Source organism: Esox lucius, chromosome 3, assembly GCF_011004845.1.
Source record: "Esox lucius isolate fEsoLuc1 chromosome 3, fEsoLuc1.pri, whole genome shotgun sequence".
NCBI classification, from domain to species: domain Eukaryota; kingdom Metazoa; phylum Chordata; class Actinopteri; order Esociformes; family Esocidae; genus Esox; species Esox lucius.
In genome coordinates this window covers 23,090,949-23,113,983 of record NC_047571.1, presented here as the reverse complement: position 1 = coordinate 23,113,983, position 23,035 = coordinate 23,090,949, and the positions used below count along the sequence as shown (strand labels likewise).

Sequence of the window (23,035 nt, the reverse complement as noted above, 5' to 3'; positions counted from 1 at the left end):
TCTTTTTGTTGTGGTTTTTTCCCTCCTCTTATGGTGCTTTTTGGTTGCCGGATTTAGTTTCTTTGAGTATTGTAGTGTAATGTAATCTCTTCAATCTGTTCACCCGCATCTTTGCTCCTTAATAAAAATCTCTGAAACAGAAAAGCAGTCCACTAAAGTGGGAATAGGGTTTGATTTGGGACCCCGTCTTGGGTTTGGTTTAGCAGCTCCCAGGTGGGGGACTCAAGTGAGCAGGTTAGTTAATCTGAACCAACATCAGGCAGTCTGAACAGATGGTTTAAGTGGAAACCAGAGATGCCTCCCAAATGCTATCCTATTCCCTGCACAGTGCGCCACTTTGAGCCAGCAGTGCAATAAGGGAACAGGGCACCATTTGGTACGGCATAGCGCCGGCCTCTGTAGAGGGTGAGGCCAGAGCTCCACGACAGCACTATGCCCTGCAGGCACACGATCTGAGCAAGCTGCCCTTCGGTAAACACTAAACGTCGGCTCCCTCTGCTCCTCTCCAGCTCCCTCTGCTCCTCTCCTGCTCCCTCTGCTCCCTCTCTATCTGCAACACCACGACGGCATACTGCTGCAGAACCCAGGATGCAACACAGAGTCAACAGCTCTTTTTCAACTGGGCAAACAGTAGCTGCTTCTCCCTTTTCTCAGGTATCAATTAAATATCAAAAAGAATATGTATAAACTCTCCCTTAATTTATTCACGATAGAAATAGCTAGGAAAGGAAGGAAACCCACACAGAGACATGCAGAGAGAGGGAGGGAGGGAGGGAAGAGAGCGAGCGGAGAGAGAGAAAGAGAAGAGAGAGGAGGAGAGGAGAAGGAAAGAGCGAGGAAAAGAAAGGGGCTTGTGACTGAAAAGACAGGGAGTCGGTGACTAAAGACAGAGAAACACAGTGACATAAACAGATGGAAAAGGGCACGAAATCTGAATTTCCATGCCCAGGCTGGCACAATGGAGTTCTTCTCCTCCTCCCCCACTCCTGCTCCCCAGTGGAAGTACACACCGAAGCTCCAGCACAGGTCACACCACGGCCCACTCGTTTAGACATGCACACCACAGCACAGTCTTCTCCTCCAGGACCAGAACCTTATGGGTCCTGGTCAAACACGCTGCACCAGAGGGAACAGTGTGCCGTTCCAGGCGTAGCCACATGCAAATTGCACCAGCAAAATGTATGGCATCTTGACAAGCGTCTAACTAGCTCGCATGTCACTCTCACCACTGTTCAGCGCCGCGCTGAACAATCTCGCCTTACTTTCTGTAACCACCATATGTCCTTGACTGCCTTCTCTGACCTTACATCTTGTTAGAGGATTGGTTGCCGATTCCTTCTTGTCTTTTAGTGGATTTTCATTCTCTAAGGCAGGCTGGAAAAATGCATTTGTTTTGTACTGCTCCTTGAGCTGTCAACACCCTTTCGCATTTCATATACTTCATACATACCAGGCAGACTGCCTGCTTCATCCTTGTTCATCTGCATACACTGTGTAAGTGGAAACCGTGTTACAGCAATGTTCTGTATGAAGCCATGTTGAGAGAACCTTGGGTGCCTTGTTGCAGACCTTTATATTTTTTAACAGGGATATTTTTGAAACCATTAATTTCACTCTTATATAAGGTCTTTTGGGTGGACTAGAATGAAACTGTAGTTCCAAGGATACAATCAATGAACAGCAGTGTGGAGAGCTGACCTTGCCATCAATAGTGAAAGGTGAAAAAACTGAGAAGAATAGCATTTAACGTTGCACATCTTCACGGTTCACAGAGGCAGGGTGCGTCCCAAATGGAACACTAGAGTGTACTAACTTTGAGGAGAGCCATTGGGGCATAGTGCATTGAAAGGGATCCTGAGTGAACAAATAGCAGCATTTGCATAGTTATTTAATTTATTTAATGAACAAAGTCATAAAACATCTAATGCCCCTCTGTGGTAAAAGTGATTTCCCCCTTGTACTTGATAGCGCCAACTTTAGCTGCAATGACTAGCCCCCAAACACATATTTTATCTGTTGATCAGTCTCAACCCACTGTGGAGGAATTTTGGCACACTCACCCATGCAGAGCTGATTAACTATTGACATATGTGGTTTATTGAACATGAACGGCTCTTTACAGGTCTTGCCACCACATATTCAACTGGGTTTAGGTCTGGATTTTGACTAGGCCGTTCAGAAATGTAATATTTGTTCCTCTTCAGCCATTCTGATATAGACCTCTGATGTAATTTTGATCATTTTCTTGCTGCATGATCCAGGTGGGCCAGGGCTTCATTCATTCGCCACACATACTGGGCCTTAAAAGCTTCACATTTTCAGGAGTCTTCTCAAGTCTTAACATGTGGTTCCAGGCTGCATTTTGGCAAACCTGAGTTCAGCTTCGGAACAGTATTTTTAACAGTCAAGCTGGTAGTGCCATGTTTTGAGGATACTTTTCTGCCTCAGGACCATAACAACTAGCCTTCATTTACGGGACAATTATTCTGCTCTGTATCAGAGAATCCAGAAGGTCAACGTCAGCTCAACTTTCCTTAAATGACACTGAAGTGCACCCTGGGCAAGCAGCAAGACAAGCTCCGAAAATCCACAAGCAAGTCTATATTCGATCACAAAATCACAAAACATTCAGAAAATAATTGACCCAGGAATGTATAGTATTAAAGCTGTAAGAGTGAGAGGTACTTAGGGAGCAGTAAGAGCTTTTGGCTTACTTCTTGACTAAATTCAAAGAGTCGGTAGCATAATCATTCAGACACCAAAGCAGCATCACAGTGTGGTATTAGCCATAATAACATGTAGTCATAGTTCTTTCCCCTATATCTCAATATACTTTTTGTCTCTTGTCCTTAACTTCTCATTTTAATTATATCAGATTTGTGATTACTAGCCATTGCAGCAACTTCATAGGTGTGGAAGAGTTTAAAATTGAGACGTCCTCCAAAGCATCATATCATTATCTGTCTACTTTTAATCTCACTGCTCATTTAACCAAGATGTATTGGCCAGCACACACGCTGGAGGTGAACACATTTCCAGGCCAACAGACCTATCTGACCATAGAGGCAACCGATCTACCACGAGCCCAACAGATGGAACAACACAGTCCAATCCGATCACCCACCATTTTGTGCCCCCCTCAGCAGGAAGCTCAGGTGCTGTAGGTCTGCCACGAACAGGACTCGCACACCTGACGTCTTAAACCACTGAGCCACTCAGGGGGGCAAATAGTTATGTGCACAACAAGAAGGGGGACTCCTTCACCTTGTCAAACACACATACGTCTTATTCTTCAACTACACTCAACAAAAATCACATTCCAACTGAGGAAACCTTAACAATTCTTTAAAATTGGAATACGTCACATAACACACAGGAGCAAAAAAGAACCAAAGTTTGTTATTCTTAATCACCATCTTACTCTTCCCAGGATGATTTTCACCATTACGGTACCATAAGTAAAGTTCTGTCCAACATTTTCCAAAGGTTCCAGATTTTTGGTTTAAGGTTAAATATCTAATTTCCTCTGTGCTTTTCTGTCAACACAGCAACATGTCAATCTCTTGCAAGTACACCAATTCATTTGATTTGTGTGTTGATGCAGTTATTATAGTGTGGGAAAATGTGTTTTGCGAGTCTAACGAGATGGCTAAATCAATAACACTACCTGGCAGTGTGACCGTCCCACATAACCTGAAAGAACTATTTGGAAAAAGGGTTGGTATAGGTATGCAGTGCTAACAGCCCAATGCTGGCCAGTATAATAGTGATTTGAAACATACATTTGCATTGTAACTAAATCACCTGAAAAGCACACTCACCTAAAGGATTATTAGGAACACCATACTAATACTGTGTTTAACCCCATTTCACCTTCAGAACTGCCTTAATTCTACATGGCATTGATTCAACAAGGTGCTGAAAGCATTCTTTAGAAATGTTGGCCCATATTGATAGGATAGCATCTTGCAGTTGATGGAGATTTGTGGGATGCACATCCAGGGCACGAAGCTCCTGTTCCACCACATCCCAAAGATGCTCTATTGGGTTGAGACCTGGTGACTGTGGGGGCCATTTCAATACAGTGAAATACATGTTCAAGAAACCAATTTGAAATGATTCAAGCTTTGTGACATGGTGCATTATCCTGCTGGAAGTAGCCATCAGAGGATGGGTACATGGTGGTCATAAAGGGATGGACATGGTCAGAAACAATGCTCAGGTAGGCCGTGGGATTTAAACGATGCCCAATTGGCACTAAGGGGCCTAAAGTGTGCCAAGAAAACATCCCCCACACCATTACACCACCACCACCAGCCTGCACAGTGGTAACAAGGCATGGTGGATCCATGTTCTCATTCTGTTTACGCCAAATTCTGACTCTACCATCTGAATGTCTCAACAGAAATCGAGACTCATCAGACCAGGCAACATTCTTCCAGTCTTCAACTGTCCAATTTTGATGAGCTCGTGCAAATTGTAGACTCTTTTTCCTATTTGTAGTGGAGATGAGTGGTACCCGGTGGGGTCTTCTGCTGTTGTAGCCCATCCGCCTCAAGGTTGTGCGTGTTGTGGCTTCACAAATGCTTTGCTGCATACCTCGGTTGTAACGAGTGGTTATTTCAGTCAAAGTTATCAGCTTTAATCAGTCAGCCCATTCTCCTCTGACCTCTAGCATCAACAAGGCATTTTCGCCCACAGGACTGCCGCATACTGGATGTTTTTCCCTTTTCACACCATTCTTTGTAAACCCTAGAAATGGTTGTGCGTGAAAATCCCAGTAACTGAGCAGATTGTGAAATACTCAGACAGGCCTGTCTGGCACTAACAACCATGCCACGCTCAAAATTACTTAAATCACCTTTCTTTCCCATTCAGACATTTAGTTTGGAGTTCAGGAGATTGTCTTGACCAAGACCACACCCCTAAATGTATTGAAGCAACTGTGATCGCTTCAATGCAATCCATGTGATTGGTTGATTAGATAATTGCATTAATGAGAAATTGAACAGGTGTTCCTAATAATCCTTTAGGTGAGTGTATATCAATAAAGGAAAATACTGTATGAGCGCACATGAACTAGTTTATAACAGTTTTACATTTGAAGGTGACTCTTTGTAGGAATAAGACTGACGCCGACTTCCCACTACTCATAAAAATAGCCAGGCATGACAGGTATAAAATGCAAGATTGAAAATAGAGAAGTAGGTAGCAACTTCACATTGGGCCTTTGTAAACAACTGGAAATCCATATGTAACATGTAATTATGCTCAATGCCATCTGCTCTAAGTCTCTGTACTGCTAGGATTACGCGAATGTTATTAAAGTCTTAACTCATTCTTATTGCACTGGCTGACTCATAGAACAGCAACAAAGGGATCGCCATTTTTCAGTAAGTTGTATTCAACCACAGCCGGAATTATAAACCTGAATAAAGAATAAGCTTATATATCCTCAGAACAAAATTTTAAATATTGCTGAATACAGGTTGATTTATGGAATGCAACTGGGTGGGGTTGGGGGGAAGCAAACCATTTCCTTTCCATAGCATGAGTATTACTTCAATTATGCATTTATTTTAAGTGGCCATCTACTGGCAAAGTAGACACTCACAGGTATGAACTAAAATGAAATGCTTTAGAACACTGTCTTTAGATTAAATAAAGAAAGAACAGAAGTGTTACGGTGATATGCACTGCTAATGAATAATGACAACGCATGTCTATAACAACCTCATGTTCTTCATACTGTATCAGATGGCTTCCGGAACACAAATCAAGTCCTAGACTAAAAAGGTGTTTTTTGTCCGAAACCAGCCTTAAACTGTATTGGGAGAAAACAGCCTTTTCAATTCATAAAACAGATTCTAGGCTCAACAGCGGTTAAAACGAACACCGATTAAATATTTTAAAATTGGCAGAGCCTTTATTCAGTCACCATTGTAATTTTTTCATTGACAATTGTGGAACACATTCATATATGGTTAAGTTAATTAAAATGTCTCTGACAACACCAATGTGCACAAAACGCTGACATGTCATAAACATTGTCTAAGCCTACAGCAGTACCTAAAGCCAGACTACCACGCAGGTCTTTGTTTTTAGCTTTGACATGGCCCCATTCATATTATTTCTTTTTTATAAAAAATCTATGTACAAATCGAGAGTGCACCCGAGACAACGGCGACGGACAATCCATGGATGAGGTCAGTAGTAGTCCTCAAGGTCAGCCTTGTCTCCTTGGTTCTGAACAACCTGCTGCTTCTGGTACAAATCAGCAATCTGGAATAGATTAACACAATCACAGAAACACATTAAAATCTCTGAAATGTGATTTCAGACAGATAGGATACCAAAAGAACAGGCACAGGACAAAAACAGAATACCAAAGTTGTATAATGTGGAGAATTTGTATGAGGAGTAGAGCTGCACAACAAGAGAGTGATCATTCAAGCAGATATCTAGACAGTGCAGACATAGAAATCATCAATTGCCATGGAAGAAACCTGCCAGAGACCGAATGGGAGTCACACCGCCTCTCTGTTCTACAGGATGCACTGGAAGAAATAAGGTGCTACAAGATAGGGCATCAATTCAGCGCGTGACAAGTGTCTTCATGTACCTGTCCTCCTGAAGTGGCTTCTTCCGGCTTCTTGTCATCTCTGATCCTCAGGAAGCGTGGGAAGCGAAGAGAGATGCCCTTTTCTGGGTCACACTGGGAAACAAGAGGGCCAAAACAAAGCTATGAATCACCTTTTCACCTAAAACAGTTTGTTTGACCTCAGCTGCTGCTAAACAACATTGAAATGTGACGACCATAACAAGTCCCCCCCCCCCCTTCTAGTTTGCCTTTTGAACCCAGCAGCAAAAGACTTAAGATTAGAAACTATTGATTCAAGGACACCAAGACTTTATTTAATCTAACTTAATACCATGATATAATCAAGCTTGGTCTAGTAATAACGCAAAGCACTTTGAGACCTGACATAAATCAAAGATTAGGACCCATATAGACAAAGAGCTTTAGAGTAACAGAGGTGATATAAATAGGATTTTTGGTCAGAACTGCCACTTTGAGGTTGAATACAGGCCTTAGATTTAGTTGAAGTAAGACCTAGGCCTATAGAAATGTTGAGGGTAATACGGCCGCTAAATGGTAAGTTCACAAAAAATGATTTAAGGAAAATCAATGTGTCATTGCCCCTTGAAATATTTTTAGCAACTTTAAGAGACCAATCAACTGGAGAGAAAGAGTAATATCGGCCATCAAGTGTCGCCAAGTGGAATAAGAAAAGATGTGTTTACAAGTCAAGAAGGCCTTATCAGCTAACTCGATAAAGGCTAGCTAGCTTTACGTACTAGCTAACGTTATTCAACGTGTGGTATAGAATACCCATCGTCTAGCTTCCGGCAACTCACTTTTTAGGTCCATATCAGCCTCTGTATTCTTCTCTAGCCTGTAAGTGATTCCCACATTTAGACAAGTTCTCTCTAGAGCTTTTTGCGGATTTCTTTATGACTGGTAATGCTCTCCTTTCAGCAGTACTGCTATAAACGGTGGGTGCATGACATTTTCCACAGTAATCTCACCGTTACTGTTTTTGCTAGTGTATGTTGAGTGGGTTGCCCAACGCAAACACCACAGCTCCACTACATGACACCTAAACCCACGACGGCTCCTGCAACAACACACTGTAGATTTGCAAGAGGGCAGAATTCTGAAGTAAAATATTCTCTGCAGGTCTACAACTACACCGTCGGAACGTACAATTTCCAAATTCTTCGTACTTACAAATGATACCCTATTCCCTATTCAGAGCTACACTTTTATTGGGACAAAAACAGTGGACAACAAAGCAAACAGGAAATCCAAATGTTATCATGAATCAGCCAGGATACTAAGAAAGGCTTTACTTACCAATCCCATGCCAGCCTTGTAGATGGGCGAAAGTGACAGGTCAGCACACTTCACCTCCCATACCTGAACGGCATCCAGCCAGACATCCGGACCGGCGGAGGGGTCCACGCGATAATACGGACGGGGCTTGGGCAGAATGTGCTCCTGGAAAAAAACAAAGAGTTTAGTGGAGGTTTGCTAGAGACACTCTGGGCTCAGAGGCATTAACGTGCACAAAACAGGAGCAGACTGTCGGTTACCTTTAAGAATTTGTAATGTTGCTCCAAATCCTCATCCTTGAAACCCGTCCCAATCTGCAAAGACAAAAGAACCCATAAAATAAAAAATAAAAAAGTCCCTGTGGTGAGCCAGAAAAGACCTTTCGCAGGGGAAAAAAAGCCCTCACAAACACAGAAATGCAACAGAACTCCCAGTGCAAAATGCCTTTATCCTCTTTGGCCTGAGGCACTGTGTTACCTTTCAGAGAGATAAACCAACTGAGACGGAGCGACAAAAAGTTCCCTCGCAGGCAGGTACACTATGACGCACACACCATGACACAATGTCAAAGTCAAACGCGCACACGGACACAAACGCACACTGACCTTGCAGACAGACTGGAACTCCTCATTGTCCTCATCATAGCAGGCGAGCAGGAAGCCTCCATACATCCCCGTTCTCTTGCCCTTCCCCAGATACGCTCCGATCACACACAGGTCCATCGTGTCCCCGACCCCATCGAGATAGTCCTTCTTCAGCTAGGACGACACCAATGACCGGCATTCATGTGACGTCATTACGAGGTAACTCGCGCGTGCTTGTGTGTGCGCGCATGTGAGAGGCACATACCTTCAGCCAGTTGTGGGAGCGCTTGGCGATTTCGTAGGTAGCATCTTTCTCCAGAGTCTTCACCATAAGCCCCTCACAGGAGTCTGATTATTCATCACAAATAACAGACAGAATATGAAATGGGTGCCCCAAATGGAGCCCTTCTTTATATAGAGCACTACACTTGACCAAGCCCCATAGACTCAAAATGCCACTGGAGGAGGAGGTAGCCTAGCACTGGGTTTTGTCCAAGTAGCCAAAAGGTGCTCAAACCAACAAGTAGAAAATCTGTTGTTCTGACCTTGAGCAAGGCAACACACCCCCAGGGCTCCTGGGGCACCCCATGAGGCAGTACCCAACTTGGAGGTTTTTCTCCAAAAGCAGAAGGCAGATTTCAGTCGGACAAACATTATCACCATTATTCAAATGACAAACATTATCACCATTATTCTATATCGAGCACATTTTTCCTCATACTGTTTTTATCAATGCAGTGGGGCAGTCCCAACCAACATATTTTAAGATGACTGGATATGAAGGAGAGACAGCAGATTTCTAAGCCACGCTGCAGCAGAACGATCAACAGACAGCCTCTGCACCCTAGGAAATCAGAGGGAGACACTTGGAACAAGAACTCACTGGGGTGGGAATTTGGAATGTATTGGGACTCATGACACTACACTGTGGTTCCACTGCAACACAATGTTCAGGCAATAAAAAGAACAGATTGTCATGGAAGTTGAAGTCCTGAAAGCAAATGGTTTCTATTTAAAGACTGCAGCAGAGCTGCAGCTGTAGTCCAGCATAGGGCACTACATAGGGAATATGGTTCAAATTAGGGAACGGCCCAACACATGGACAAACAACTGGAGGAGAGAATCACGAGACCGGATTGATCTCCCATACATACACACCGCCCCGACACACGCTCGGCTCGGACACGCAAAAACACACCTCGGACAGATTGCTCCAGGAACTCCGCGATGGCGTCCGTGTCATTTGAGTCGATGGCGCGGGCGAACACGAACTCTCCCTCCTTTTCTTGAAAGCTCTCCTTCAGCAGAGCCCTACGCCGAGACAAGGTCTGCTTTACCAAAGACTGAAACAGACAACATCACCACTGAAATGACGATCATTACAATGAGGGCTGGTGGATATTCAAAGAAACAGCTGAAACTACATCTTCCATAATGGAACAAAAATCTAGATATATTTTTTTTTTTTTTTAGAACAGGTTCTCTCCGGCACTGCACACCCAATTCAGAAAATGTGGCACAGGTAGGACGGACTGTACTGTAGTTTACATCTAAAAGTGGAAGTCGCTTTACAGGTTCATTTACATTGTCCTGAAAATCGTAACTTCTGGTGGTTATCAAGTGGGTGATATCTGGTGAAAGCAAGGCATGTTCGATTTCGGAAACCCTAATTACATTTCCAGTTCTTTATGGGACGAAAGCTTTAAAGGGCCACTTTTTTCTGATGTCCAATTTGGGATTATGGCCTTGCCTCGACGGCTCGAGGCAAGGCCATAATGAAAGATTGCACCATGCCTTTCTGCAACATATCACAGCGCTTGCTCAACCAACGTGTGTACACCTGCACCCTGGAGGGGATTGCATTCCCCGGCCAATGACCACGACAGATTACAGGTCCCCGACCTACCACAAGGAGTCACTAAAAAACAGAGAAGGCTGCCGCGTCGAACACCCAACCACCCGGGGCAGCGATGATCCAATTCGCACCTCCCTCTGTGGGATCACCAGGCCAGTTGGTGGGTCACAAACAGGATTCTAACCCCAGGCCACATTGACGCAGCTGTACTGCGAGGAAGTGACTGACTACTGTGCAAGAACACAACTTTAATCCCTTTTTGAATCAGGCTAATTTTAAGCCAGCTAGCCAACAAGCTGATAACTTGACCTCTGACTAAGCTATGAAGACATCTAGAAAGCAAAGGCAGAACCGAAAAGGGACAGGCTATACTAAGAGAGGTGCTTCCGAAGTAGGCAGCTTACAAAAGTGGGGTGGGTGTGATTTTCTTTTACCGAACATAAAATTGCTCCTGACATGGTTTAAGCATTGTTGCAGAATTAGAACATCCAATCTGGTTGTTTTTCTATTTGAAGTATGGCTTTGAAAACAAAAACACTCAGCTGAAAGGAAACTCGGGAAAAACAAATAGATTAAAAAAAGGATTCCATAAAAGCCAGCAACTTACCTCTCCGTTGAGATAGAGCAGGTCAAAGGCGTACACACACACCTGGACCTTGACATCAGCTGCGTCCACATCCTGCAAAAATCACACAAGTCAGCGAACAGCTGTCAGAGCCATACTGGTGGGAGGTCACATTCCACTACCACAGCGGCCTGGGCAACTCCCATCGAGTTGGAAAGCTATGGAAATCACGGAGACCGTGTGACCCCGCCCCTCACCTTCCTCTTCCGCGTGGTGAGCACCTGGAATGGCTGGATCTGTTTCTTCTCTCGGTCCCAAGCAACCGCCTCAGCATCCAACACACAGGACACCACAGACTCCCTCTTAACCTGAGAAACATGGAGGCAGGAGACGAGACGAGACGGGGGGGTTATTATTCATGCAGTGTGTGTAGTAGTGTGCATATGAACATGATTAAGGGGCTGAGATGCTGTCTCAGGGGCAGTCCCAAAGGGCACCCTAAGAGTCTACATAATACACTACTTCAGATCAGGGCTCTTGTCTAAAGCAGTGCAATTTAGTAAATAGGGTGACATTTGGGATACATGCGGGAGGGCTAGTGTTATTACCGTGGGAATGCGAGAGATGATATCGGGATATTTGGTGGTATTGTCCTCCTGGTTGCGACTGAAAATGCGAACTTCTCCGTTCTCTAAGATATGGATCTATGAAAAAATAATAATCAAAACTTATTCAACCAATAACAAGGTCCGAGTTTCACATCGTAGGCGGAGTCGAGACAGACACAGGTAGAGTAAAAGGCCACTCAATTATTTTCCCCCAAATTCCTCATCTCAAACCCCATTGGAGAAATGAGGGGAGAGACCTGATCCACCAATATAACTATATAATGAGGAGACAGGATGCAATGAATCTCAAAGAATAATTGATACCCAACTGCGTGTGTAAACAGAAGCGCTAGAAACAGCATGTTAGAGCTCCTCCTGGTGGCAGTCACGCCGCAGCTTAATGGCCCAGAGAATAGGAGACGTCACACAGTTCAGAGAAAAATCAAGTGATGTCCATTGTTTTCTCCCCCCACCGACACCCCTGAATCCCTCCTCAACAAGCGTCTCTCTTCTCAGCCTCCTCTTCAAAACGCACTGGAGAGGAACCACCCTTAGATCTAGGGGAGAACCCTTAGATGTTCTGCTCCAATGTGCTTCGAGAAAGAGATGGAGAGGAGGGATGAGAAGTGAATGAGGAGAACCAACGTCACATGCCTCGACTGGGAGGGGCCAACTGCCAAAGAGATTAAGTAACAATAGACAAACGTCCAGGGATTTACCATAATGAAGATCTAATATTTGCACGGGTGCTCTTAACGTCACTGCACCACTACACACTCAGGACGACCAGAATGACTATTCATATTTTTAAATTGTCTGCACTGGGAGTATGTGAATCCTTATTCTCAAGTACTTCTCCAGAACATTGTCCCTGTCTTTCTGTGCCACTGAATGTTTTCCTGATGGTACATCTTTTAAATCTGAATTATGTTGTGGTCTAACAAATGACCAATAAATATACAAATCCAAACGATAAACACCAATAGATGGAGACTCTGCACTAAACGTTTGTGTGAACGGTTATTCTGTGCAAGGCAGTTAAGCTCTCTCAGTATCATACAGTGAAAATAAATTCTGAGATGTATAACACTTAATAACAATAATTAAAGCTAGCTACTTTTATTATTCATGTGAGAAACTACACACCTGTGCTCTCTCCCCATCATACTTATACTCGCAGGTGAAAGCGGCTTCATCAAACCTCTTCATCACCTCTCCTACACCTTTAGTGGGGTGAGCCAACATAGGCCTCAAAGGGATACCTGAGAAGAAGTCAAAATCAACACAAGCCACAGAGCCGCCCGCCATCACAAACCGCCCGCCCGCCCGCCACCACAAGTGTAGCTACCTGGGGTGAGTTTGCAGTGCCTGGGCAGTTCATCAATGCCTTCCTTCAGCAGGACAGGGAGGATGACATCATAGCTGGGCATCTCACTGGAGGGGACAGATGGAATAACAACAGTAAGAGTCTGCCAATTGAGGGAACGACACGACCCTAAAGAAGTGCACTTAATAATTAACCAGAAGATGTAGAAAGCCCTAAAACAGGTCGTGGCTCTAATATGGTAACAAGGCGTGGCCCTGGTCGTTGAGACTATTTGTCCACATACTTAACAAATAGTCATTTAATGAAAAACAGTGGTTCTGGGGGTATTCTGACATGGTAAATGACCAGTTCAGCCATTTCAGGGTACAAAAAGGCATTCTAGGGGTGTACAGTACCAGTAGGTCTGTTTTAGTATTAGGCTTTTCTCCTCTATCCAGGATTTCTGTTTTTCTGCACTCATTCCTTTTCCTGCATCGATTACCGCCGGAGGGAATTCTGGAAATACACATGAATGAACATCTCAGTCAGATTAAAAGAAGACAGAGACATAAGACATATCGGTTATACTGTGAAAACACTGGAGTGTTGATCCTGTGAATCCGAATTGAGAGCAAAACATTGTGATAGTGAAATCTTATATGAATCAGTGTTTAGTTGGAGGTAATGCGTAAATATTGATAATGTTCAGGGTGAAATGTTGTGAGAACATTGTGAAAACCTTGTCCCGGAGGAGTCAGACACACTGCTTGACTCAGGGCAGCTAGTACACTCTGCTCAGCCAAGCCAATCCTCAGCTTCCCTGCCAGAGACCTGTCAACCAACCAATCAATAAAATAACCATCCAATACAAATACTATATTATCTCACTCTGTTACCGTAACAACCAGCGCCTGCTGGTGAATGGGAAAACGTGCTCAACTGCGTCCCCTCCTCTAAAACAAATCAAAGTGCGCGCTTGGAACCAAAAATCAATCAAAGGAAAATTGAAAATATGTCAGTGTGCTCAGTGAGTGCAGACAGGTGCAAAGCACACTGCAAACTGCTCCCTCGTCCCTTTGAAGTGAACTACTTTTAGCCACTAACTGCACAGTTCGGCCAGAGCCAATTTCCGCAAGTGTGCCATTTTGGAGACATGCACATTCGACCAGTGGTAAAGTGAAGGCAGATTACCTGACAATGTATCTGGCCTCAGAGAAGCGGCAGGCTACAAAGAGGCCTTTGATGATGTCGATCTTCTTATTCATGGCCTGCAGAGAGGAAGAGAGAGAGAGGACGCAGATTGATTCAGAGGGAGTGTGGGAAAAAAAAAGATAATAAGAAAGGATACAGGGAAAAGGACACACAAAGTAGCACAGAACAGGTCAAAGGTAGTGAACTATGTAGGGAATAGGATGCAATTTGTCACGAACACTAAATGTAAGTAGCTAAGTGAATTCATGCTTTTCAAATTGTAGATTGATTCAAAATTTACTCATCTTATTCCCGGGACAGACTGAAATGCATGTAGATTTTAAATCAGTGAATTAATCAAAACGTTTTTTAGAATGTTAAAGGGGCATTTCACCCTGGGGGACCCTTAGGAGGTATGTATCATGTTTCAGAAATTTGTAGGTCAGTGAGATCTGTAGAAAACATAATTGGCCAGGAGGAACACAGGAATGAGCTTTGTGAGCTAAAAAAAAAAAAACACGAGTATGTTGGAATGTGTACTGAATAAATGTAGTCACATTTGGTTTAATTTCAAAAAGCTTCCACGGTGTGCAGATCAAACGCGAAGTCATTGTGTGTGTAGTCACGGTTGTCCGTTGGATAGAGACATTATGTAGTCTTCCCAAATCCAAAAGACTACAACTCTGGGAGTGCATTCCTTCCTGGTCTGGCACAGCACGACACCTAAGACAGCGTTTATTGAACTTCGGTGCCGGTTCGCTGGCTAGCTCTAACCAACGTTACGCGGCACAGTGGCTTTTCATCACGACTGAGGTTGGTTGAAGAGTTTCCCCAGTGCGGTTTTCCACAGTGATACTGAACAATACGTTGAAATAGGAGCATACCCAAGAGAATTTCAGACAGACGGACCTATGGCAGGGGACCTGAATTTCTGGTCAATCTCAAGCTATGCCAAACGATGTATTCGCTGCAAATAATGGGATCATGGCCAAGTCTTATTGGGACTAGCATGACTGATAATCCCAGTGTCAGTCAAAAACACGTTAGTGCATATCAACTGGAAAAGACAGCGGACACAGCAGAGCGTCAAAGATGCAAAAGTGCACTCCAAAGTATCCACGCCCACCGACTATTCCACATTTATTGTGGAAATATTATGGACTTTGTTGATCAGTGGCAAAACAAAATCCTGATTAAAACCATTCAAAAGAAATTTCAAAAGAGTGGAAATCCCAGAAGGGCATCTGTTTGCGAGATACTGAAACCAATGTGGCTGGCACAGTCAACCTCACCAAGCTCAAAGTCGCTTAGTTCACGCTATGCCCATTCTAGCATTCAACTGAGCAGTAACTGGACGTCTGCACCAGTCTGCTTACTGCGTGTAGTCAGCCAAGACCATGTAACTCACTGCAGGTACATGTTCCTTGTTTGTGAACCGGGAAGAGTACATAAACTGGCCAGTGAGTGCAGATGCAAACAACACTCACAGAGTTCCCACTCATGTTCCCAATGTCTTTCAGTTTGTTGAACACGCCCACCGCTGTCAGACTGGCTGGCTGGAACATAATTCTTTGGTTGCTACGGGAACTCTCAGCCACCAACCCCAAGTCTCCCTTCTCCGCAGCCTCCGCCTTGATTTTGTCCAACTGTCGCCCTGGCAACAACAACAATAAAGGCCATAAGATTGAGAGATCCGAGCCTTAAAGCAAACACAAAAATGTATGAATAACAAAGGACGATAATTAACAAATAACAAAGCAGGGAGCCTGTTTCTTACCAGTTGCTTGGGCAACAGCTTTCATCAGCACGGTCTCTCCAACTCCCAGCTCCAAGCCCAAGTAAGCGGGCCCCAGCTGATTGAGACACAGGTAGACACAGCAGAGCAGGTCCTCTGGGAAAATATGCCAAGAAATCAAACTCAGCGCACGCATCGCCGATTTACCTACACTTCACCTCAGTCCCAAATGGCAGCAAGTTCCCAAAGTGCATTCATTTTCACAAGGGACCGTAACCACTCTGCACATTATGCAGGAAATAGGGTTCCATTTGGGATACACAAACAAGGCTCATTTCATACTACATCTTTCCCAAGGGGTAATAGATGTTCCACATGCAAACACATTGGAGAATAACTCCAAAACCAAACAACAACGGTACCTGGAGAGAGAGCGATCACAGAGCGGAAAAGATTTGACAAAGTTTCAATGTTCCTCAACCTAGAAGAGACAAAAGGTTTGCATTTGGTAAACAACACAATGTGAAAGTAAAAATAAAAAGTAACATGGGAGGTATATGAAAATGTCTTACCTGCCAGAGTCTTCCTCTATCTTTTCAAAGGTGCGTGCAACAGCCAAATAAGGGACCCTGCGAAAGAGAAAATAGGCACAGACGGTTGAAATAAGTCCAGTATAGGTTGATGTATAGTCAAACTTCATAAAAGAACACTCCAGCAACACAAATGAAAACAACATTTAAAGCATTTCATTGGAAGAATGATAGACATGGCCTCCCGGTTTGGATCAGTTCAGCACCTAGTTCACACAGGTTGAGGCATGTAACAGATGAGTGTGGTCTTGTGACCATGGGTTGGACCTACCTCTGTCCCTGCACCCAACAGGCATGGTCCACAGGGTGGTAGTTGGGTCTGGACGGGTCAAACTGGGACCGGTCTGCCTTGCCACTGAGGAAAGAAACCCCTGCCAATTATACATTGCGTCGCACTATTTCACTGTAGGAAACCTTCAGAAACGGGGACACATTTACAGGTGAAGAGACACTCTGCTCCTCTACCAACGTGCGCACTCGCACGCAGCAATGGATCAAAAGGAGAAGAAACTCTTAATGAGATGGAGGGAGGAAGCCCAGGGGGGGAACAGCCTTTCATCTGACAGTCTCTTACCCTTTCTGGTCCTTAATGTCCTCAGAGGTACTGGGCACCTTGGCCCCTTCCTTCTGCTCCACGCTCTGGTCTCCCTCGCTCTTCTCCTTCTTGTCTCCCTCGCTCTTCTCCTTCTTGTCTCCCTCGCTCTTCTCCTTCTTGTCTCCCTCGCTCTTCTCCTTCTTGTCTCCCTCGCTCTTCTCCTTCTGGTCTCCCTCGCTCTTCTTCTCAGCTTTCTCCATCTTCATAGCGGCTTTCCTGGGAGCTAGATTACAGAGGAAACTAATATTCAGACTTCAACATAAGGTACAAAGGATTTTACATTTATTTGAACAACTGCCATGTCGGCAGTTTATAAGCCTCTTAAACACCTTCAAATTTCTTCAAAAACACCCCAAAACAAATTTCAGTTAAACATGACAACCATAGGCCTTGCAGCCATGGTAGTGCACTACGGAAGGAATAGAGCAATTTGGAACACCGACTCCTTCAGGTTTCCTGTAAACAAAATGCAGAAGGCAAATGTATTCATAGAGACGTGGAAGTGGGGGAGAAATCTCACCAAAGAAACTACTGATGGGGGCTTTCTTGGCTTGAGGGCTTTCTGACACTCTCTCCTCCTTTGTAACTATTTCTTCCTTTATTGGCTGCTTTTCATTTTTAGGACTTCTTTCCTTCTCTTTCTTTTGACTTCTCTGACTTTTTTCTTTTGCCTTTTCATTTTTAGGACTTTTTTCTTTCAGCATTTGAGCTTTAGGACTTTTTCCTTTCCCCTTTTCATCTTTTAACTTCTTTCCATCTTCCTCTGAATTCTTGGTCGCAGTTTCATTTGCATCGATTGCTTTCTCCTTCTCGTCTTGGTGGGTCTTCTCTTCATGCTTCTCTTTCTTCTCTGGTTTGTTCGGCTCCACCTCAAGTCCATCCAAACATTTTTCCTCCTCTCCTACCTCCATCGCTTCCTCTTCGTTCTCTACAGATGGAAAGAGTGAAATGGATCAAGACAATAGATGAAAGAGGCATTAAGAGACACTTGTAAGGGAGGAAAATGAACGTACCGGTGCTGTCCTGTTTTTTGTCAACCCTTGCCCTTTTATTCTCCTGGCCTTGCCTCTCCTTTGCCTCGTCCTCCTCCTGATCCTTCTCACTGCCACTCTGACTGTCCAGCTTCCTCTTTGGGAACTGCTTCCTGGCTACAGGTGAGACAGAAAACGTAGAGATGCATTACTTTGCATACTGGAAATGTTTATGGGAATTCAGTGCAACTCCGCCAACAAGTAGAGCAGATTCATTCAGGTGTGCGGTCCACGCATCAGAACAAAATGCCAGTGAAAACGGTTTGAAATGGTACAAATGCTGATGTTACAACAAATCTAAAATAACAGATTAAATCCAGACAGATTAAATCCAGGCACCACTTTGGCCACACCTCTGTTCTCTGAGCTTCTGTTCAACTCTTTTCTTTGAGAAATCAATTAAAAATTAACACACACCTGGAGCCAATAAGACAACATATCTGTTTTTCAGACATTTCTAACATCTGTGGAAATCACAATATTAGATGAGAAAAGACGAACAGCGTTTCATCAATGGCCACGAATAGGTAAAGTTAGAGGCTGACCGGTCCGGCGTTTGGGTATTCCGGACGGTGAGATAGATGTGGGGGTCTCGGGCGTTCCAGACGCTGCTGGGGTCACGGGTGTGGCTGAAGTCACAGGTGTGGCTGGGGTCACGGGTGTCGCTGAAGTCACAGGTGTGGCTGGGGCAGCAACAGGAGTCAAGGGGGTGGACACCGCCTTCAATTCTTCATCCTGTCAGGAAAACCGAGGTCTTATTCACACAATCCACCTCCTGTCTTCAACTGCAGAGACCAGCGGCCCTATTGAGTCGCCCTACAGGTTCTAATGGCTAAGATACCAGTCTATGTTACTATGGTTACTCCACAGGATATCATCTAAAAGTTGCCAGATTTTTTTTTTTATTTGACACATGGAACAGTGTCAAATAAATAGGAGTCTGGATTTCCTTAACTGGTTGTCTGGTAGTTGGCGCTTTTGGTAGGTGCAGTACTGGTGATTAAATGCCCAGAGGAAACATGCATAAATACTTTATGCATTGCTCTGCTGGCTTGTCTATATGTGGTTTGTATTCTCAATCGCTTGGCACATCCCACAGGATGCAGCACATGTAAACAATAGCGGCGATGTGTTCAAGTTGAGACAAGAACTCTAAGATGCCTGGTGAATAAAGACCCAGTTTGAGGGGGTGGAAACAATGATAATCTGATGTACATATGGAATCTATACCTGCTCTTTTTTTGGCTTGACAGGCTTGTCCTCTTTATCCTGTCTGACCGACTGTTCTTTGCCAGCCGACGGGTCATCGTCGTCACTGTCCAGGATCTGACGACTGCGTTTACTTGACTTCTTTACGGGGGAATCCGTCTCACTCTGGACCCCATTCTGCACTTTCAGCGGACATTTGACAGGTCTTGCAAAGACACAAATAAAAAGTTATTACACATCAGACCATTAGCTTTACTTTCACCTGGTCAAATGTCATCAAAGCAAGGACAACTCAGTTACCCTACTTCTTGAACAGAGCTCCACTTCAGACCAGAGGGATATATACCAGAAGAGATTTAAAACTCTGGGTCAATGAAAGGAGACTATTCTTCAGACTCTAGACCAATCACGTGCAGGCTGTCATTTTGCATCAAGCGGTTGCAAAGCTAACTTTAGCCGCAATGCAATGTGCTGCCAATTGACAACAAAGGTAATGAAACCAGTGCAGGTGGATAGGATTCCAGTTAGGTTTCCCCATCTCCCTAAAAGCAGGAGTGAGAAAAACACAGAAACTGCTTTGGAAGAATAGTATACTGGCATACTTTGAGGAAATTCCAACACACACACACACACAAGTTTGTACAGCTACCCTCATGGGGACCAGAAAAATGAAATTGCATGCTCCCTTGCCCTAAACCTAACCCTTAACCTAACCCCAATAAAGTAACATTTATGCCTAACCTTAACCCTAAACTTAACCAACAACGCCTGGACCTTAAAGAAACCCCAACTCTAACTATAAAATCAATTGTAAGTTTGACCCTAAACCCTGAGCCGGAAATTGACCTTTGCCTCACGGGGACTGGCAAAAGGTCCCAATGAGGTCAATTTTTTCTGGTTTTACTACTCATTGGGACATTTGGTCCCCATTCGTACAGTAAGACCTAACACGCACGCACGATCTAGACAAGCCTTCCCGTACCATTTACTGGCTGTTTTGGCGATCCGGATTGTGGCAACATTACTGTAACAATTTCTCCCACATCCCTGACAGTCAGGACACCCGTTTCACATCACAGCCAAAAGACAGTACCCCACACAGGGCAATGTCCCTTACATCACCATGGGCCATTGGGATATGACACCCTCTACTGGTCCTAAAACACCACTTCATGAAGCATCTGGTCACCCATACAGGGTCCAACCAGCTCCCAATCTCTGCTTAGCTTCAGAGGCAAACCAGCAGTGGGACGCAGGGTGTTATGCTATGGATATTGGCATCCACAGCAATTCAATAAAGTTTTACATATAATACTTCTATGTCCTTTAAGCTTTTGCCAAAAACATGGGCATATAAAATGCTTCTCTGCAGGGCTTATTCATGACAAAACTAATTGAATGCCATTTATTTCACTGTTCCTATAATGGTCCCTGTGATGTGAAAAATCAACAAGGTAGGGATTAGGTAGTTAATTGGGAAGCATCCACATACTGTTTATTAGTAACTTAATGAGAAACGTATCAGTTTCCTATACATGCAGTGGGGAGAACAAGTATTTGATAACCTGTAAAAATCGGCAGTGTTTCCCACTTACAAAGCATGTAGAGGTCTGTAATTTTTTATCATAGGCACTATTCAACTGTGTGTGACAGAATTTAAAACAAAAATCAAGAAAAACACATTGTATGAATTTTAAGTAATTAATTTGCATTTTATTGCATGACAAGTATTTGATACATCAGAAAAGCAGAACTTAATATTTGGTACAGAAACCTTGGTTTGCAATTACAAAGATCTAACGTTTCCTGTAGTTCTTGACCAGGTTTGCACAAACTGCAGCAGGGATTTTGGCCCACTCCTCCATACAGACCTTCTCAATACCCATCAGGTTTCGGCTGTCACTGGGCAATACGGACTTTCAGCTCCCTCCAAAGATTATCTATTGGGTTCAGGTCTGGAGACTGGCTAGGCCACTCCAGGACCTTGAGATGCTTCTTAGTTGCCCTGGCTGTGTGTTTCGGGTCGTTGTCATGCTGGAAGACCCAACCACGACCCATCTTCAATGCTCTTACTGAGGGAAGGAGGTTGTTGGCCAAGATCTCGCGATACATGGCCCCATCCATCCTCCCCTCAATACGGTGCAGTCGTCCTGTCCCCTTTGCAGAAAAGCATCCCCAAAGAATGAGGTTTCCACCTCCATGCTTCACGGTTGGGATGGTATTCTTGGGGTTGTACTCATCCTCCTTCCTCCAAACACAGCGAGGAAAAAAGCTCTATTTTTGTCTCATCAGACCACATGACCTTCTAATTCCTCCTCCGGCTCATCCAGATGGTCATTGGCAAACTTCAGACGGGCCTGGACATGTGCTGACTTGAGCAGGGGGACCTTGCGTGCGCTGCAGGATTTTAATCCATGACGGCGTAGTGTGTTACTAATGGTTTTCTTTGAGACTGTGCTCCCAGCTTTCTTCAGGTCATTGACCAGGTCCTGCTGTGTAGTTCTGGGTTTATCCCTCACCTTCCTCATGAGGATTGATGCCCCACGAGGTGAGATCTTGGATGGAGCCCCAGACCGAGGGAGATTTACCGTCATCTTGAACTTCTTCCATTTTCTAATAATTGCACCAACAGTTGTTGCCTTCTCACCAAGCTGATGGCCTTTTGTCCTGTAGCCCATCCCAGCCTTGTGCAGGTCTACAATTTTATCCCTGATGTCCTTACACAGCTCTCTGGTCTTGGCCATTGTGGAGAGATTGGAGTCTGTTTGATTGAGTGTGTGGACAGGTGTCTTTTATACAAGTAACGAGTTCAAACAGGTGCAGTTAATACAGGTAATGAGTGGAGAACAGGAGGGCTTCTTAAAGAAAAACTAACAGGTCTGTGAGAGCCGGAATGCTTACTGGTTGGTAGGTGATCAAATACTTATGTCATGCAATAAAAAGCAAATTAATTATTTAAAAATCGTACAATGTGATTTTCTGGATTTTTGTTTTAGATTCCGTCTCTCACAGTTTAAGTGTACTTATGATAAAAATTACAGACTTCGACAAGATTTGTAAGTAGCAAAACCGGCAGTGTATCAAATATTGGTTCCCCCCACTGTATATAAACACCATGCCTCCCTCACGCCAGGCCTTGAACACTTACTCTGGTTTCTCTTTCACTGGACCATTAGTCTTTTTGCTTTCCTTTTCTTTGCCTGTTTTGGGCTGAAAGAAAGACCTTTGGGGGAAAGGAAAATGTTAGATTAGTCAAAGAAATCGGATATGGAAAAATCCAAGTATCTGACAAAACAGCTACATTATGCCTTTATACAAAACAGCTACATGACTCGGCATAGAGGCTAATGGTAAGTACAGTACGTCGCTTTTATTTTCAGGCCATAAGTCGACTACATAAGCAACGTTTTACACATTAACAAAACGAGTAGTCATCCCAAGAAAGTGCATTGTTCACATCTTTGCTAACTAGCTAGAAATTTGGAAAAATCCACGATAACTAAAAAGCGAACTGCTTTATTTGTCTTAAACGCCTTGTGGCAATTATTATTTCAGTTAATTGTCTGCACTACTGGTTAGTGAACTATTCCAGTTCGCACAAAACTGCTAACTAAAACCTATCTTTAAGTTAGCTAACGTCATTAACTCGGCTAACAATGTTTCACGAAAAAGAAATCATGGTTACTTACGCTATGCTTCGCTGCATACTGTCTTGTAGTTTTCCTTAGGGGTCAAGTGAATTTATTTGAAATTCCCTGGTACGACCTAAAAAATTACTTTGTGTCTTGGTTAATAACCCGCGCAGAAAAGCTATTGAAACATTCGGCGCCAAAGTGACGTCAGGTTTGTCGCCTTGAAATATGTTCGTA

The 23,035-nt window shown here is 43.9% G+C and overlaps 1 protein-coding gene across 1 annotated transcript; it reads right to left on the bottom strand.

Annotated features, from left to right (window-relative positions):
* Positions 1-5,904: 5,904 nt before the first annotated feature.
* lig1 (ligase I, DNA, ATP-dependent) lies at positions 5,905-23,011 on the bottom strand. Its single transcript, XM_010894556.3, has 27 exons — positions 22,856-23,011; positions 22,315-22,389; positions 19,188-19,371; positions 18,503-18,692; positions 17,940-18,074; positions 17,447-17,854; positions 16,906-17,149; positions 16,603-16,686; positions 16,314-16,370; positions 16,164-16,222; positions 15,784-15,897; positions 15,494-15,660; positions 14,007-14,083; positions 13,555-13,646; positions 13,232-13,331; positions 12,858-12,943; positions 12,656-12,771; positions 11,510-11,605; positions 11,159-11,269; positions 10,944-11,015; positions 9,680-9,824; positions 8,747-8,829; positions 8,503-8,655; positions 8,158-8,211; positions 7,919-8,062; positions 6,623-6,715; positions 5,905-6,282 (listed from the first exon to the last, which is right to left on the bottom strand). Exons 1-27 carry the CDS (start codon positions 22,870-22,872, stop codon positions 6,208-6,210), a joined length of 3,231 nt encoding a protein of 1,076 aa, XP_010892858.3. The 5' UTR covers positions 22,873-23,011; the 3' UTR covers positions 5,905-6,207.
* Between the last annotated feature and the right edge of the window lie 24 nt (positions 23,012-23,035).

Coding starts and splice junctions, on each gene's coding strand:
- lig1 (XM_010894556.3), bottom strand. Junction 11,606..12,655: donor ATGATGGGGAGAGAGCACAG/GTGTGTAGTTTC, acceptor ATTTTTTCATAG/ATCCATATCTTAGAGAACGG. Junction 11,016..11,158: donor TCACCACGCGGAAGAGGAAG/GTGAGGGGCGGG, acceptor TGATTTTTGCAG/GATGTGGACGCAGCTGATGT.